The sequence below is a fragment of the Oncorhynchus mykiss genome, chromosome 30 (assembly GCF_057628025.1).
Source record: "Oncorhynchus mykiss isolate SJ-2025 chromosome 30, ASM5762802v1, whole genome shotgun sequence".
Taxonomy (NCBI): Eukaryota; Metazoa; Chordata; class Actinopteri; order Salmoniformes; family Salmonidae; genus Oncorhynchus; species Oncorhynchus mykiss.
Genome location: NC_143051.1, coordinates 7818952 through 7837500, shown reverse-complemented (window position 1 = coordinate 7837500; position 18549 = coordinate 7818952). Strand labels below are relative to the sequence as shown.

Here is an 18549-nt window from a genome sequence, read left to right as displayed (position 1 = left end):
GAGATGTGGATGAGATGAGGATGGAGATGAGGATGGAGATGGTGATGAAATGAGGATGGAGATGAGGATGGAGATGTGGATGAGATGAGGATGGAGATGAGGATGGAGATGGTGATGAAATGAGGATGGTGATGAGGATGGAGATGTGGATGAGATGAGGATGGAGATGGTGATGAGATGAGGATGGAGATGGTGATGAAATGAGGATGGAGATGAGGATGGAGATGGTGATGAAATGAGGATGGAGATGAGGATGGAGATGGTGATGAAATGAGGATGGAGATGAGGATGGAGATATGGATGAGATGAGGATGGAGATGTGGATGAGATGAGGATGGAGATGGTGATGAGATGAGGATGGAGATGAGGATGGAGATGGTGATGAGATGAGGATGGAGATGAGGATGGAGATGAGGATGGAGATGAGGATGGAGATGGTGATGAGGATGGAGATGAGGATGGAGATGTGGATGAGATGAGGATGGAGATGAGGATGGAGATGAGGATGGAGATGAGGATGGGGATGAGGTTGGAGATGGTGATGAGATGAGGATGGAGATGGTGATGGGGATGGAGATGGGGATGAGGAAGGAGATGAGGATGGAGATGAGGATGAGGAAGGAGATGAGGATGGAGATGTGAATGAGGAAGGAGATGAGGATGGAGATGGTGATGAGGATGGAGATGAGGTGGTCAAGCTGACATTGGATGGAGATGTGGATGAGATGAGGATGGAGATGGTGATGAGATGAGGATGGAGATGAGGATGGAGATGTGGATTGGGATGAGGATGGAGATGAGGATGAAGATGGTGATGGAGATGGTGATGGAGATGGTGATGAAATGAGGATGGAGATGAGGATGGAGATGTGGATGAGATGAGGATGGAGATGTGGATGAGATGAGGATGGAGATGGTGATGAGATGAGGATGGAGATGGTGATGAAATGAGGATGGAGATGAGGATGGAGATGGTGATGAGATGAGGATGGAGATGGGGATGGGGATGAGGATGGAGATGAGAATGGAGATGGTGATGGAGATGGTGATGAAATGAGGATGGAGATGAGGATGGAGATGTGGATGAGATGAGGATGGAGATGAGGATGGAGATGGTGATAAAATGAGGATGGAGATGAGGATGGAGATGTGGATGAGATGAGGATGGAGATGAGGATGGAGATGGTGATGAAATGAGGATGGTGATGAGGATGGAGATGTGGATGAGATGAGGATGGAGATGGTGATGAGATGAGGATGGAGATGGTGATGAAATGAGGATGGAGATGAGGATGGAGATGGTGATGAAATGAGGATGGAGATGAGGATGGAGATGGTGATGAAATGAGGATGGAGATGAGGATGGAGATATGGATGAGATGAGGATGGAGATGTGGATGAGATGAGGATGGAGATGGTGATGAGATGAGGATGGAGATGAGGATGGAGATGGTGATGAGATGAGGATGGAGATGAGGATGGAGATGAGGATGGAGATGAGGATGGAGATGGTGATGAGATGAGGATGGAGATGAGGATGGAGATGTGGATGAGATGAGGATGGAGATGAGGATGGAGATGAGGATGGAGATGAGGATGGAGATGAGGATGGAGATGAGGATGGGGATGAGGTTGGAGATGGTGATGAGGATGGAGATGGTGATGGGGATGGAGATGGGGATGAGGAAGGAGATGAGGATGGAGATGAGGATGAGGAAGGAGATGAGGATGGAGATGTGAGTGAGGAAGGAGATGAGGATGGAGATGGTGATGAGGATGGAGATGAGGTGGTCAAGCTGACATTCTGGGTCAGAGAACATTAAAGAAGTGACCTGGTCACTCTAATCCTTGGACACGGGACAGTCCATACCAACTGTGTTAATATACATGAACTACTGGCATCAGACACAGAAACAGACACACCAGTACCAACTCTGGTATAAGTGACTAATGACAGACAGACACACACATACACAGGCACAAATCGCTAAGGGAACACTGCCGGAACCTGGCTGGGAAGTAATCTGGCCCATGTCATGGGGACTGTTTCTACATCACCAGACTCCTTTCTCCAAGGACACAGATGTCAACTCAATCACACTTGAAAGGCTCAGTGGGGAGAAGCCACTTGCTGTGGTGATGGAAACCTGTCCTCTGACTTACTTTCTCCAATAAAAATAAGTTGAAGTGATGAGATTTGATGGAGGAGAGATAAAACTTTAAAACTGTTTGAGATTTCTCTAGACACACCCAAAGTAAAAACAACCAACATCGATTCTATAGTGGCATACGGGGGTGAGTGGGTTTTGGGATTGACTGGGGCTTGTTACTCCTGTTCCCGCTTTTCCCCTCTGGTGCTCGAGGGCGCCAGGCCCCCCAACATTACGCACTCCTGCCACCATCATTACGCACACCTGCCACCAACATTGCGCACCCCTGACACCATCATTACGCACTCCTGCCACCAACATTACGCACACCTGCCACCATCATTACGCACACCTGCCACCAACATTGCGCACTCCTGCCACCATCATTACGCACACCTGCCACCATCATTACGCACTCCTACCACCATCATTACACACTACTGCCACCATAATTACGCACCCCTGCCACCATCATTACGCACTCCTACCACCATCATTACACACTACTGCCACCATAATTACGCACCCCTGCCACCATCATTACACACTCCTGCCACCATCATTACACACTCCTGCCACCATCATTACGCACTCCTGCCACCATCATTACGCACTCCTGCCACCATCATTACGCACTCCTGCCACCATCATTATGGCCACGCACTCCTGCGCATCAACGTATTATTGGACTCACCTGGACTCAATCCCCTGTTTATTACCTCCTCTATATTAGTCAGTTCTCTGTTCCCACTGCTGCAGTGATTGTCGAATGTCGTTGTGTATCGGTGTGGCGACGCTGTGCCTGTCTGGTTTCATGTCTGTTCCTAATTAAATGTCAACTCTTCGTACCTGCTTCTCGTCTCCGGCTTCGGTCCTTACAGGGCTAGCTATAGCGAGCTATAGACTCTGGATTGGGCCTATTTTGTCTGCGACTTTTTGAAGCTTTCTTGAGACCTACGAATTAAGCCAAACCCAATGCTTTTTCTCAAGGCTTCCTACTATGGCCCTACTATTGGTAGGACGTCATGGTATATAAGAATTTGTTCGTAATTGACTTGCCTAGTTAAATAAAGGTTAAATAAAAACATTTAAAATAAGGCTACAGTTCCTGGTTTGGGTCTGTGGTCCGGGCCCAGCTACGGCTGACTCTGTTAAAGGAGACATGGTCTGTGGTCCAGGCCCAGCTACGGCTGACTCTGTTAAAGGAGACATGGTCTGTGGTCCAGGCCCAGCTACGGCTGACTCTGTTAAAGGAGACATGGTCTGTGGTCCGGGCCCAGCTACAGCTGACTCTGTTAAAGGAGACATGGTCTGTGGTCCGGGCCCAGCTACGGCTGACTCTGTTAAAGGAGACATGGTCTGTGGTCCAGGCCCAGCTACGGCTGACTCTGTTAAAGGAGACATGGTCTGTGGTCCAAGCCCAGCTACGGGTGACTCTGTTAAAGGAGACATGGTCTGTGGTCCAGGCCCAGCTACGGCTGACTCTGTTAAAGGAGACATGGTCTGTGGTCCAAGCCCAGCTACGGGTGACTCTGTTAAAGGAGACATGGTCTGTGGTCCAGGCCCAGCTACGGCTGACTCTGTTAAAGGAGACATGGTCTATGGTCCAGACCCAGCTACGGCTGACTCTGTTAAAGGAGACATGGTCTGTGGTCCAGGCCCAGCTACCGCGTCCCGACAACATAAATAGCGGGGCTATTCTGTACCAGTAAAACGTGAGCCTGTCACAATTCATTGACTGAAAACTGGGTGGTATAAGCAGACAAACTGCATTGTGGTTTGAGGAAAACACTTACATTTTGTCACGGCAGAGATGAGTAGCTGAGATGCTCAAGGTCCAAGCAGAGATAATTTGCCGAGACAGAGACGCTCGTGGACAACATCAATCCTAGGCTATAAATGCAGTCCTAATGACAGTCACAGCATGTCAATACAATACAAGTAGCTGTTTTGTAACAGATGTCTTTTTCCAGTCATCAAATTGCCGTTGCACAGTACCCTATTGGGGTTTGGACGCCGAAATGATTTTCTGAGTTGAACTAATGTACGCCGAAGCCCACAGTGATTATTTAACAATTAGATGATCAGTGTTTCTGCCACATGCAAAAGGCCTGTCCATAAGACTAGGGGAAACTTTCCCTAAAGTAAATTTGATTAAATTTCCCAAATTATACAGCCTAATTAGATTACTCCTGTCTATACAGAAATAAATAAAAAAATCATTCAAAATAGGTTATAACACCAGAAACCTGATTTGGCCACAGAGGAGGATTCGTTGAATTATTTTTTAAAGATGTGGAATGTTTTCAGTTGCTTAGCCAACAGTTGGAAGGGCCAGCAATGTGGGCAACACCTGCTGCAAATACCAAATAGATGATTGTTGACTTGTCAGTGAAGAAAATACAATCGCTGAAAAACTGTTGGGATGGCAACCGGCTACGGATGTAAAGACATGACAAGGAAGATTACAATCTGCCTTTTAGTTTTCAAAATTCTGCATGTGTACACAGACACAGACACACACGCACGCACGCAAACACACACACACACGCACACAGACACACACACACACACACACACAGACACACACACACACACACACACACAGACAGACACACACACACACGCAAACACACACGCAAACACACACAAACACACGCAAACACACACACACACACACACACACAGACAGACACACACACACACACACAGACACACACACACACACACAGACACACACACACACACACACACAGACACACACACACACACACAGACAGACACACACACACACGCAAACACACTCACACACACACACACACACAGACACAGACACACACACACACATGCAAAGACACGCAAACACACACACACACACACAGACACAGACACACACACAGACACAGACACACAGACACAGACACACACACACACAGACACAGACACACACACAGACACACACACACAGACACACAGACACAGACACACAGACACACACACAGACACAGACACACACACAGACACACAGACACACAGACACACACACAGACACAGACACAGACACACACAGAGACAAAAGCATCTTGATTGCCAACAGCTTGCGTCTCCCGTTTAATAATCCCGTCCAAAGTCTCCCTGCTTAGTCACACTGCCGTTTCCTAATGAAATGAATCGCTCTCTCTATCTGCCTTCTCTGTGGCAGAGTAAACCAGTTCGTTAGGGTCATCCGCCTAAGTAAGCCTAGTTAAGTCACTCATATGCAAATTAGATATGCAAATGTGAACGGTTAAACAGAACACTGGTTCATTTGGCCTCCTGACATTCCAAACAGTCACAGGGGACTCTATGCAAATCATATGCAAATGACCATGTCTGGCCTGTGTTTCTATTGGGAAAAAGGGTATGTGTCTATGGATTGGGCTGTGGCCTAGTTTTGACTAGGTAAATACACAGAGTGCACAAAATATTAGGAACACCTGCTCTTTCCATAACACAGACTGACCAGGTGAATCCAGGTGAAAGCTATGATCCCTTATTGATGCTGCTTGTTAAATCCACTTCAATCAGAGTAGATGAAGAGGAGGAGACGGTTTAAATAAGGATGTTTAAGCCTTGAGACACTTGAGACATGAACTGTGTATGTGTGCAGTTCAGAGCCTGAATTGGCAAGTGCTCTGGTTATTACACAGGTCAAAATACATTGAGTAGAATGGATGGACAAATAGAAGAATAATGAATGAGTGAATGAATGTTGACAGATGTAATAGAATGAATGAATTAATGAATGAATTAATGAATTAATTAATCGATGGATGAATTAATGGATGGATGAATTAATGACTAAATTAATGGATGGATGAATGACTGAATAAATGGATGAATGACTGAATTAATGGATGGATGACTGAATGAATGGATGGGTGAATTAATGAATGGATGACTGAATTAATGAGTGAATTAATGGATGACTGAATGAATAGAGGAATGACTGAATGGACAGATTGATGAAATGAATAACCAATTACTTCCTGGTCACAGTCTCCCCTAAAATACTCAGATGTTAAGTACTCAGTTCTGTACAGTTTGCTGCATTATGAAACTGAACACTGTTCTCTGCAGAGTTTTACTCCTGCAGTCAGAGAGAGAGAGAGATAGGGAGTGGAGAAAGAGAGAGAGAGAGAAAGAGATAGAGAGAGAGACAGACGAGTGGAGAAAGAGAGAGAGAGAGAGACAGAGAGAGAGAGACAGAGACTAGTGGAGAGAGAGAAAGAGAGAGAGAGAGAGAGAGAGAGAGACAGGGTGAGGGAGAGAGACAGAGAGTTATAGTGGAGAAAGAGAGGGAAAGAGAGAGTGTGAGAGAGAGAGAGAGAGAGAGAGAGGCGAGACAGAGGGGAGAGTGAGTGGAGAGAGAGAGAGAGTGGAGAGAGAGAGACAGGGTGAGGGAGAGAGACAGATAGAGTTATAGTGGAGAAAGAGAGGGAAAGAGAGTGAGAGAGAGAGAGAGAGAGAGGCGAGACAGAGGGGAGAGTGAGTGGAGAGAGAGAGAGTGGAGAGAGAGAGAGTGGAGAGAGATACAGAGATAGAGAGATAGTGGAGAAACAGACTGAAAGAGAGAGAGAGAAAAGCACTTACTGCTCTCTTCCAATTGGCTGCGGAGAGCATGGCGTCATGTAGCGTAGCTCAACCTCAGCCAATGACATTCTAGAACATTCAATTTTTTTTTGGTGAATGAAACAGTGAACAGACTTCACATATACAGTCGGCGGTAGTATATGTGAAGTCTGAGGGATCGTACTCCCGTCTCGCTGTGTATCGCCGACCGTCCACACACAGCGAGACGGGAGTACGATCCCTCAGACTTCACATATACTACCGCCGACTGTCCACACACAGCGAGACAGCGATTGATCTTACACTCATGCTGAGGTAGGAAGAGTGATCGATTGATCTTACAGTCATGATGAGGTAGGAAGAGTGATCGATTGATCTTACAGTCATGCTGAGGTAGGAAGAGTGATCGATTGATCTTACACTCATGCTGAGGTAGGAAGAGTGATCGATTGATCTTACAGTCATGCTGAGGTAGGAAGAGTGATCGATTGATCTTACACTCATGCTGAGGTAGGAAGAGTGATCGATTGATCTTACACTCATGCTGAGGTAGGAAGAGACTGATTGATCAAATCAAATAGGTATTTGTCACATGCGCCAAATACAACAAGAGTAGACTTTAACGTGAAATTCTTACTTACAAGCCCTTAACCAACAGTGCAGTTCAAGAAGAGTTAAGAAAATATTTACCAAGTAGATTTAAGAGAGGGGGGGGGGGGGGGGGGGGACTCAATGTAAATGTTGGTCCTTAACTTGGTGCTCCAGTACCGTTTGCTGTGTGGTAGCAGAGAAAGCAGTCTATAACTTGGGTGAATGGAGTCTCGTGACACCGCCTGGTATATAAGTCCAAGATGACTGATCTCATACTCATGATGAGGTAATGAAGATACTGGTTGATTGATCTTTTACCCATTTTTGACAAACTAACAGAACAAACGAAACAAAGAAGAACAACAAGATAAATAACGACAGTGACTTTCTATGAACTTAGTGTGTGTGTGAATCAAGGAAAGTAGGGAACTGGGTTACGTTTAGTCTGAGGGGGGTTCTGAGGGACAACACTGCCATCTATGGCCACACTGAGGTACTGCAGTACAGACATACTGGATTACATCATCAAATTGGAGACTGCTGGGTGCTTCAGGCATCTATCACACAGACAAAGAGAGCAGGAGGGAGAGAGAGAGGGGTGGAGGAAGGGAGAAAGGGGTGGAGGGAGGGAGAGGGAAGGAGGGATGGAGAGAGGTGTGGAGGGAGAGAAGGGTGGATGGAGGGAGAGGGGGAAGGAGGGAGGGAATTCAGGGAAGGAGGGAGGGAGAGAGGTGTGGAGGGAGAGAAGGGTGGATGGAGGGAGAGAAGGGTGGATGGAGGGAGAGAGGGGGAAGGAGGGAGGGAGAGAGGTGTGGAGGGAGAGAAGGGTGGATGGAGGGAGAGAGGGGGAAGGAGGGAGGGAGAGAGGTGTGGAGGGAGAGAAGGGTGGATGGAGGGAGAGAGGGGGAAGGAGGGAGGGAGAGAGGTGTGGAGGGAGAGAAGAGTGGATGGAAGGAGAGGGGGGAGGGAGGGAGAGGTGTGGAGGGAGAGAAGGGTGGATGGAGGGAGAGATATAAGAAGAGGTCAGGTGTTAACGCACACACACACACACACACACACACACACACACACACACACACACACACACACACACACACACACAGTACTTGATGGTGAGAGAAAATTATTCACAAACAAATAAAAAAAGGTAGAAATAATCCCAAATCCATTCATAGACTTTCATAGACTTGACTCATGGAATGGTGGGTTCATTTCTACAAGTGAGCGTGTACCATGCACACATATTCACATGCTTACTATATACATCACTGGCACGAGTAATGAGCCCAGACCTTTGTCTGATTGGTATTTGACCCTGCTGGTCATCTATGAAAATTTGAACATCTTGGCCATGTTCTGTTATAATCTCCACCCGGCACAGCCAGAAGAGGACTGGCCACCCCACATAGCCTGGTTCCTCTCTAAGTTTCTTCCTAGGTTCTGGCCTTTCTAGGGAGTTTTTCCTAGCCACCGTGCTTCTACACCTGCATTGCCTGCTGTTTGGGGTTTTAGGCTGGGTTTCTGTACAGCGCTTTGAGATATCAGCTGATGTACGAAGGGCTATATAAATACATTAGATTTGATTTGATGGTCTTGAATGATTGTATAGAACTATGGAAAGTACTCCTGTTGGTCCAGATGATATTGTAAAACCATGACATCATGATATTGTTGCTGCATTGAACAGACTGTAAAACCATGACATCATGATATTGTTGCTGTATTGAACAGACTGTAAAACCATGACATCATGATATTGTTGCTGTATTGATCAGACTGTAAAACCATGACATCATGATATTGTTGCTGTATTGCATTGAACAGACTGTAAAACCATGACATCATGATATTGTTGCTGTATTGCATTGAACAGACTGTAAAACCATGACATCATTCAGTTCAGGCTGGCTGCCAAATCAACTCCAGGGGAAAAGAAGAGGACACACACTGTTGGTTGCTTAGGAATGGCTTCTGATGGTCTTCATATCTTTTCCCTTCTGTGAGAGCAGACTACCCCCTAGTGTCTAGGTTTGTATTTACATCATAAGGTGACGCCATCAGACTGCAGTCTGTCTACTGGCGGCAACTTGATCACCTGATCTGAACAGGAAACACTCTGGGCCCTTCATGGACAGGGGTAACTCTGGGCCCTGCATGGACAAGGGGTAACTCTGGGCCCTGAATGGACAAGAATAACTCTGGGCCCTGCATGGACAAGAATAACTCTGGGCCCTACATGGACAAGAATAACTCTGGGCCCTACATGGACAAGGGGTAACTCTGGGCCCTGCATGGACAAGAAAAACTCTGGGCCCTGCATGGACAAGAATAACTCTGGGCCCTGCATGGACAGGGGTAACTCTATGCCCTGCATGGACAGGGGTAACTCTGGTCCCTGCATGGACAGAGGTAACTGTGGGCCCTGCATGGACAAGGGGTAACTCTGGGCCCTGCATGGACAAGAATAACTCTGGGTCCTACTTGTATAGGGGTGGCAGGGTAGCCTAGTGGTTAGAGCGTCGGACTAGTAATCGTAAGGTTGCAAGTTCAAATCCCCGAGCTGACAAGGTACACATCTGTCCCTTAACAGGCAGTTAACCCACTGAATTTGTTCTTACAAAAAATATAAAATAAGGGGTTAGTTGACGTGTAGGAACATCCACCTGACAAAGTAGTGTAGTAGAATAGACCTCCTCTCCATAACAACAGGGCCCAACCCTGCACTTTAATACCCAATCTGCTGGAGCCTAACAGTCCTCCCCTGTAAAGCAGTGTGTTCTTCTGACTGCATACTGCAGGAGTGTGACGGTTGTTCACTCCAGGCAACCATTTTGATCACCACCAGATGCCTTGGTCAGACAAACAGGACCTTGTATTCTACCTCTATTTCCCTGTCCCCCCTCTCTCCTGCTCTAACTTCTCATGGAGTGTCTACTCGTTCACTACTTCCCACAAGTCTAAACGATTTGGACGGGTTGAGGCGCTAGTGGGAGTTTTATACATGTCCTAGGGCCAGCCCTATTTTTTTTGCAGTTTTAAAGTTTATTTCTTAACATTTTGTCATGACTTATTGCATGAGAGAGAGAGAGAATAACTAACAAAATCAAAATCATTGGAGCTGGGGGGCTGGGGGCCTGGAGGTCACGGCTCTCGGGTGCCCGGTCGGTAATTTGACCATAATTAGAACAAGTTTAGCTAGCTAGACTAACAAAAAATAGTAAATATGTCAGCTGACATGGGTTTATTGAGTGACTGCCATAACAAGAACACATCTGTTAAACCACAACCACATTTCAGAAATTGTCCCCTTGTGTATTTTAGTATTCCAACTCTTAACAGTAAATTGAGACCCCGACTGAGGTCCTAAAACTAACCGCGGGGCCCTAATGTGGTTGCGTGTGTTGCTTACACCTAGGGCCAGCCCTGTCAGTTATCATTTCCTTTCAAATCAGTGAAGTGAACAAGTGCATATTTTGGGAGGAAGGAGAGATTTGGGAAATAGTTTTACCACACTTCTCCCCCAGCTATGCCCCTTCCTTATCTCCGTGACCTTTAACCTCGTCCTCCCCCAGCTAAGCCCCTTCTTTATTTCCGTGACCTTAAACCTGTTCCCTATATAGTACACTACTTTAGACCAGAGCCCTGTTCCCTATATAGTGGCACTACTTTAGACCAGAGCCTGAAAAGATTGTGCATGTACAAAAAACTTACAAAATCTCAAATTATTTTGATAACTAGTCTGCTTCTTTAATCAGGACAACAGTTTTCAGCTGTGCTAACATACTTGCAAAAGGGTTTTCTAATTATTTTGTCTTTATTTAACTAGGCAAGTCAGTTAAAAACAAATTCTTATTTTCAATGACGGCCTAGGAACAGTGGGTTAACTGCCTGTTCAGGGGCAGAACGACAGATTTGTACCTTGTTAGCTCGGGGGGTTTGAACTTACAACCTTCCGGTTACTAGTCCAACACTCTAACCACTAGGTTACCCTGCCACCCCGATCAATTAGCCTTTTAAAACGTGACATTGGAACACAGGAGTGATGGTTGCTGATAATGGGCCTCTGTACGACTATGTAGATATTCCATAATAAATCTGCCGTTTCCAGCTACAACAGTCATTTACAACATTAACAATGTCTCCACTGTATTTCTGATCAATTTGATGTTATTTTAATGGACAAAAAAGTGCTTTTCTTTCAAAAACAAGGACATTTCTAAGTGACCCCAAACTTTTGAACCGTAGTGTACAGTTGAAGTCGGGAGTTTATATACACCTTAACCAAAGACATTTAAACTCTGTTTTTCACAATTCCTGACATTTAATTATTGCTAAAAATTCCCTGTCTTAGGTCAGTTAGGATCACCTCTTAATTTTAAGAAATTAAAAATGTCAGAATAATAGTAGAGAAAATTATTTATTTCAGCTTTTATTTCTTCCATCACATTCCCAGTGGGTCCGAAGTTTACATACACTCAATTAGTACTTGGTAGCATTGCCTTTAAATTGTTTAACTTGCGTAAAACGTTTTGGGTAGCCTTCCACAAGCTTCCCACAATGAGTTGCGTGAATTTTGGCCCATTCCTCCTGACAGAGCTGGTGTAACTGAGTCAGGTTTGTAGGTCTCCTTGCTCACATGTTTTTTCAGTTCTGCCCACAAATGTTCTATGGGACTGAGGTCAGAGCTTTGTGATGGCCACTCCAATACCTTGACTTTGTTTTCCTTAAGCCATTTTGCCACAACTTTGGAAGTATGCTTGGGGAAATTGTCCATTTGGAAGACCCATTCGCAACCAAGCTTTAACTTTAACTGATGTCTTGAGATGTTGCTTCAATATATCCACATAATTTTCCTACCTCATGATGCCATCTATTTTGTGAAGTGCACCAGTCCCTCCTGCAACAAAGCACCCCCCACAACATGATGCTGCCACCCCTGTGCGTCACGGTTGGGATGGTGTTCTTCGGGCTTGCAAGCATCCCCCTTCTTACTACAAACGTAATGGTCACACCTCCACGCGTCTGCTTCCTGAGCGGTATGACGGCTGCGTGGTCCCATGGTGTTTATACTTGCATACTATTGTTTGTACAGATGAACGTGGTACCTTCAGGCGTTTCGAAATTGCTCCCCAAGGACGAACCAAACTGTGCTCTCGATCGGCTCGCACTGAGCAATATATTTGAAAAAGTTGATCGATTTACTACTGTAAAGTGGGTCCGATTAAAATGAGAGATGGGACGTTTGTTTGCCTATTGGCTACATCACGAGGATGAAACCATCACAGTCAGAAAAAGTGAGGAATTTATTCTGCAACGATAATGTTAATAAATAGGATATAGATATAACTGGTCTAGGAACAGTGGGTTAACTGGTCTAGGAACAGTGGGTTAACTGGTCTAGGAACAGTGGGTTAACTGGTCTAGGAACAGTGGGTTAACTGGTCTAGGAACAGTGGGTTAACTGGTCTAGGAACAGTGGGTTAACTGGTCTAGGAACAGTGGGTTAACTGGTCTAGGAACAGTGGGTTAACTGGTCTAGGAACAGTGGGTTGACTGGTAGCGATTTCTGTATAAAACTATTTTAGAACTCAAAAGATACAAATAAAAATAAGATATTGGCTCTTATCACTAACGGCAAATGATTGCATCTCATTATATTTCCCTGTTTCTCTTGTTATGATTAAATAAGCGTGCGTTATAGTATTTCCCCCCCCACATGCCTGCTTACAATGAAATACCTCAGCCACAAAAATCTGTGCTTAGACCTAGACACATTAAGCACATTCCCACGTCAGGTCCACTTTTTTTATGAGTTTTATACAGTTCAAAAAAAGTTTGGGGGTATATTTTGTACATAGCAACATTTATAAAATGAGGCCACAAGACCACTCTCCTTTCTGTCCCAAAACAGGCCAAAAAACGAACTCTGAGCCAGGAAACAACCTTACTTCCCCAATAAGTGTGATGATATCAAGAATCTTCTCATCTGTTCTTCTTAATATAAATATATAAAGTGTTGTTTTTTTTTCCCCCCCTCAAAGTTGCCAGGATGTCACATGTCCTAGTAACAACCTAAAGCATTACAAAACGTGTCCTACTTATATCAGTACACTATTAACAACCTAAAGCATTACACAACTTAAATTCTATCAAATAGAGTACCACAGTATGCGTCATAATACCCATGAAACCTAGCGGTCAAACGAGGAAATGGTTATAATCATTTTTCCCACCATTCATTTTTCCCATAGGGGACTTTAGAGACACTTCAACATAAAGCGCTGTGTTTGGGCTCAGCCTGGCGTGGCATTTTGATACCCGTGTAAATCTCTAGGACAAGGTTATTTATTTTATTTATTTAACTAGGCAAGTCAGTTAAGAACAATTTCTTATTTACAATGACTTTGATCAATATAGTCGCCTGTATTTACCCCTCCAAAAAATGAACCGCTAATTAGCTGCTAATGTGGCTTTCATAAAGAACTACAAATCCCACGATGATCTGGACGAGAGACTACCGAATCGAGGTAAAGGGAGGTCATCTCTGGATTAACTATCTAATGTTATCTACATTTAGTAAATGAATAAATTGGCTACATTTTCTTTAACTTGACAATTGTGTTAAATGTCTTGTGCGAGTTTTAAACATTGACACAATAACCCTGTTTAGCAAAGGCGTCTGCTAGAGATGATGTGCAGGGGCTTGCAGGGATTTGTAGTCTTGCGTGATGTCTACTTTGACGTTAATTAGCCTTTTGGAACAGGAGAGTAAAAAAAAGAGAGACTAATATATTGGATTAAAGTCGCCTTGTCCGACAGAGATTTACACGGATCAAAAAATAACTCCGGGGTAAACCGACACAAAACACAGTCATTATTTTAAGTGTTTCTAGAATCCTCTATAGGAAAAAATGAACGGTGGAAAAACGATTGGAACCATTTCCTTGTTTGAACGCTAGGGTGTTATGGGTATTATGAGACGTTCACTGTGGGGCTTCTTTAAGCCATCCCATTTGTTATCAACCAAATTCAACATTCATTGTCCTCCATACAAAACGAACGGTTAAAACACCTGCTGGAGATGACAGATTTAGGGCCAAGCTATCGCTCTGGATTTGGATCTTCCTCTGCCTAAATATAGTGGACAGCAAAGCGGTCGGGCCACTCAAGAAGTGAAAATAAATGTGTGGTGCCTTTATTAAAACACTATAATCCATTTCAATTTTTTAAACATACATTTTTAAACATCCAAACAAAAAAATACAACAAAAAAGATTCCCAAACACTAAAAAGAACCAATCTCTGTGTTGGGCATCAGTGGATTTCCTACAAACAAGTCTTGATGACATCATGCCTGGACTTGCGTCCCAAATGCCCCCCCCCCCCCCCCCCCCCCCTGGTTAAAAGTAGTGCACTATAAAAGGGAATATAGTGCACTACACTCCATCAAGACATCCTGACGTACCCTGTGTTTTCATGGTTTAGCAAGAAGGTCAAAAACAGCTCCAATGACCTCTTGGTATTCAGTATTTCAACCTGTATTTGTACTGTTGTAGTGCAGGGCAACAGCTTGGCATCAGTATTTCAACCTGTATAACATGCAATACTCTGGGAACAGTTCTGATATATACGTATATCCTACGTGTCCTAACTAAAACCCATGGCTCTGGTTTAAGCTCGGCATCGTATCGCTGGACGGTGGGTAGAAACAGCAATTCATGCTCATAAAAATCCAAAACATCTTAATAAAAGCATTAAGTAAAACTCATGTATATATTTATTTATATAAATCACATTTAAAACTTAATAGAAGAGTCCACGATCTATAAAGGAAAACTGCAGAGAAAAAGACTGGTGACACCAAGGTGCAGTTTCCCCTAGATACAGATCTAGGATCAGATTCCCCTAGATACAGATCTAGGATCAGATTCCCCTAGATACAGATCTAGGATCAGTTTCCCCTCGATACAGATCTAGGATCAGTTTCCCCTCGATACAGATCTAGTATCAGTTTCCCCTCGATACAGATCTAGGATCAGTTTCCCCTAGATACAGATCTAGAATCAGATTCCCCTAGATACAGATCTAGGATCAGATTCCCCTAGATACAGATCTAGGATCAGATTCCCCTAGATACAGATCTAGGATCAGATTCCCCTAGATACAGATCTAGGATCAGATTCCCCTCGATACAGATCTAGGATCAGTTTCCCCTCGATACAGATCTAGGATCAGTTTCCCCTCGATACAGATCTAGGATCAGTTTCCCCTCGATACAGATCTAGGATCAGTTTCCCCTCGATACAGATCTAGGATCAGTTTCCCCTCGATACAGATCTAGGATCAGTTTCCCCTAGATACAGATCTAGAATCAGATTCCCCTAGATACAGATCTAGGATCAGATTCCCCTAGATACAGATCTAGGATCAGATTCCACCTTCCCCAAGCCTAAGCAAAACTGACCCAAGATCAGCGTCCCGGGTCAACGCCACCCTAGTCCTGGGGGAGAGCAAGAGTAGTTACTGAAATTCAGTACGGTAATTGAGGATGAAATCGATGGCTGTATTTCCTACTGAATGGTAGCCTGTTCCCAGATGTTTGTGCCATTATGACAAGGAGTTGACGTGATAACGCAACACAGAGTTGGCACCAGGCTAGCCTGACGGCAAGCAGGCGGGCTAGGAAACCAGGCAGTACCACAACTCAAAATCACATAGACATGAAACTCCTACGGGACAACTGTACAGGAAGACGACTTCAAACCGAGACTACTTCATATGAACATGTGCTATACAGGTATTTTTATTTATTTCACCTTTATTTAACTGGGTAGGCTAGTTGAGAACACCTTTATTTAACCAGGTGGGCTAGTTGAGAACACCTTTATTTAACCAGGTAGGCTAGTTGAGAACAAGTTCTCATTTACAACTGCGACCTGGCCAAGATAAAGCATAGCAGTGTGACACAGACAACAACACCTGGGAGAAATATCAAGACTAGCCTGGTCCCAGATCTGTTTGTGCTGTAACGTCAACTCATTGTCATTTACAAACAATGTAGAAACAGACTGGTAAAAAACCAAACTATCACCAGAATACCGTAAAAAAACAAAAACACGAACAGCTTCTAGTACAGTACCTTAGAAATGACTTAACACGTAAACAAAATACACATTACTGTAAGACGACAATACAGTATATCGTTCCGTTCAGGACATGTCTGTTCTCCAACATACTTTCATATCAGTCAATTGGCTCAAAAAAGGACTTCTTGGTAAGTTCTGTCATCAACCCATAGAGCTCTGGTCCAACATTATACACTAGTAAAAGCAACAGGACACCATTTAGTAAAACACTTCTCTAAAACCAGGCAGATTCAGCCCACGAAGGAAAGCTGAATGTACCGTATGGTTGGGTAGTTTAAAGGTCACATGTCTATACTAATCAAAGGGCAAATTTGTAAAAATTGCTATCAATTTTTATCAATGGGTTAATGACTGGGTGTAAGTAAAAAAAAAAAAACTACCTTATTAGAATATCTAGCACAAAAACAAATTCATTAGAATCCATTTGTACATTTTAATTAAGTAATAAAAATTGTATTTCAAGTAGAAAGTAATTTGGGAGCCCTGAGAATTGACTACGAGTTGGTTAATATGTCAGTTATTCAATAAGTAGCATGGCAGCTAGCATGGCAGCTAGCATGGCAGCTAGCATGGCAGCCAGCATGGCAGCCAGCATGGCAGCTAGCATGGCTAAAACAAAATGGGGGCTTGTCTACGTGACTCTTGCATGGTGGTGTGTGTGTGTGTGTGTGTGGAGGCACATTGCTCATCCCTGGATATTAAAGAAGTTCATCGACAGCAGGAGAAGGACATGTAGTGGATGTTCCACACGGCAACGGGAGCAATATTCACTTCCTCCTCTAAACAACAAACAAAACATACACCAATATATCAGGAGAAGGCCCATCTTTCAGTACATTCTCTGGTTATCTGAACACTACCAGTCAGTCTCTTCCAGTATTGTGTCAGAAGGCTCCATGTGGAAGACCAGGTACCTTTTATTGATGCCCAGGCAGAGATCACCCTCTTGGGACGTAGATACCGAGTCTGCTCCACTCTGGTGAGCGGAGAACCAGGACCAATCATCGGGTCACATTATAAAACACAAGTTCACAGATGACAGTCACACGACGGTAGATATGGGTAAGAATCTGTGTTCAGGGGTTAACGTCCATAACTCATCTCTGTTAGGGGACAATTTCTGCTTTCAAATGAGAACAGTTCATTTAGATAACAGTCTGCCATGGAGAATGAGCAATTGTTCAGGATGTTGGTTTGCCTGTCAGTGCAAAACCAGAAAGACAGGGTTTGAGAAGGGGTTTTGTCCATTCTTTCAGCCACAGAATTCACCCCTACATTTCAGTCTGAACTGAAACGTACTTCCTTTGATCAGCTCTATACCCTTCTCTCGTCGCCGGACCAGGGGTCAATTACACAGCAGGTCCTCTATGAGCAGTCCAGTCCACAAGGTCGAGTAAACAAAGCCTTGCTCCAAAATGGCTGCTGTGCTGCATTCCACAGAGCCCACTGGGCTCTAAAATCAGTTATTTATAACTGGAAACGACCACATTGGGACCATGAATCTGGCTCCAAAATGGCTGCTGTGCTGCATTCCACAGAGCCCACCGGGCTCTAAATCAGTTCTTTATAACTGGAAACGACCACATTGGGACCATGAATCTGGCTCCAAAATGGCCAAACTAAATTCCCCAAAATGGCCGCTGAGCTTACATTTCACTCAATTACAGAGCAGGTTGTCTAACGGGAGCCGGTCCAGATCGTAGGAGAACAGGTCACTGATGCCTTCGTCTTCGCCCAGGCTAAGCAGGTAGTCATCCCCCACGAGAGACAGGGGGATGAAGGGCTCCTGGTCGACGTCCTGGAGGGGGAGGAGGGAGGTGAGGGAGGAGGGCAGGGGGGAGACAGGAGTGACTGTCACCGCAGAGCATGCTGGGAGGCTGGACAGGGCGTTGGAGAAACCGGTACCGGTGTAGTTATTACCCTCTGGTGAGAGATGGGTAGAGAGCAAGGAAAAGAGGGTGAGAGTTAAGTTTCCAATAACTCACCACAGAATTAAGTCTGGAGGTGGGGCTCACCCATAGAGGTAGATAGAGGACTCTATAGTGCCCAAA

General features: G+C 44.6%; 1 protein-coding gene and 1 long non-coding RNA gene across 3 annotated transcripts in view; one reads left to right on the top strand and one right to left on the bottom strand.

The window, feature by feature from the left end:
• Nucleotides 1–18549, top strand: part of LOC149970189 (uncharacterized) — a 363175-nt gene that overhangs the window by 235311 nt on the left and 109315 nt on the right. The gene's annotated exons all lie outside the window — the stretch shown is intronic.
• The window catches only part of e2f3 (E2F transcription factor 3), a 28553-nt gene continuing 26223 nt past the window's right edge, over nt 16220–18549 (bottom strand). The window contains exon 7 of one of the 2 annotated variants that reach the window (XM_036971314.2): nt 16220–18421. In XM_036971314.2, coding sequence (XP_036827209.1) covers nt 18156–18421 — 266 coding nt within the window. In that variant the 3' untranslated portion in view covers nt 16220–18155. The remainder of the gene's footprint in view (nt 18422–18549) is intronic. The other variant, XM_090227457.1, reaches the window with a different exon arrangement.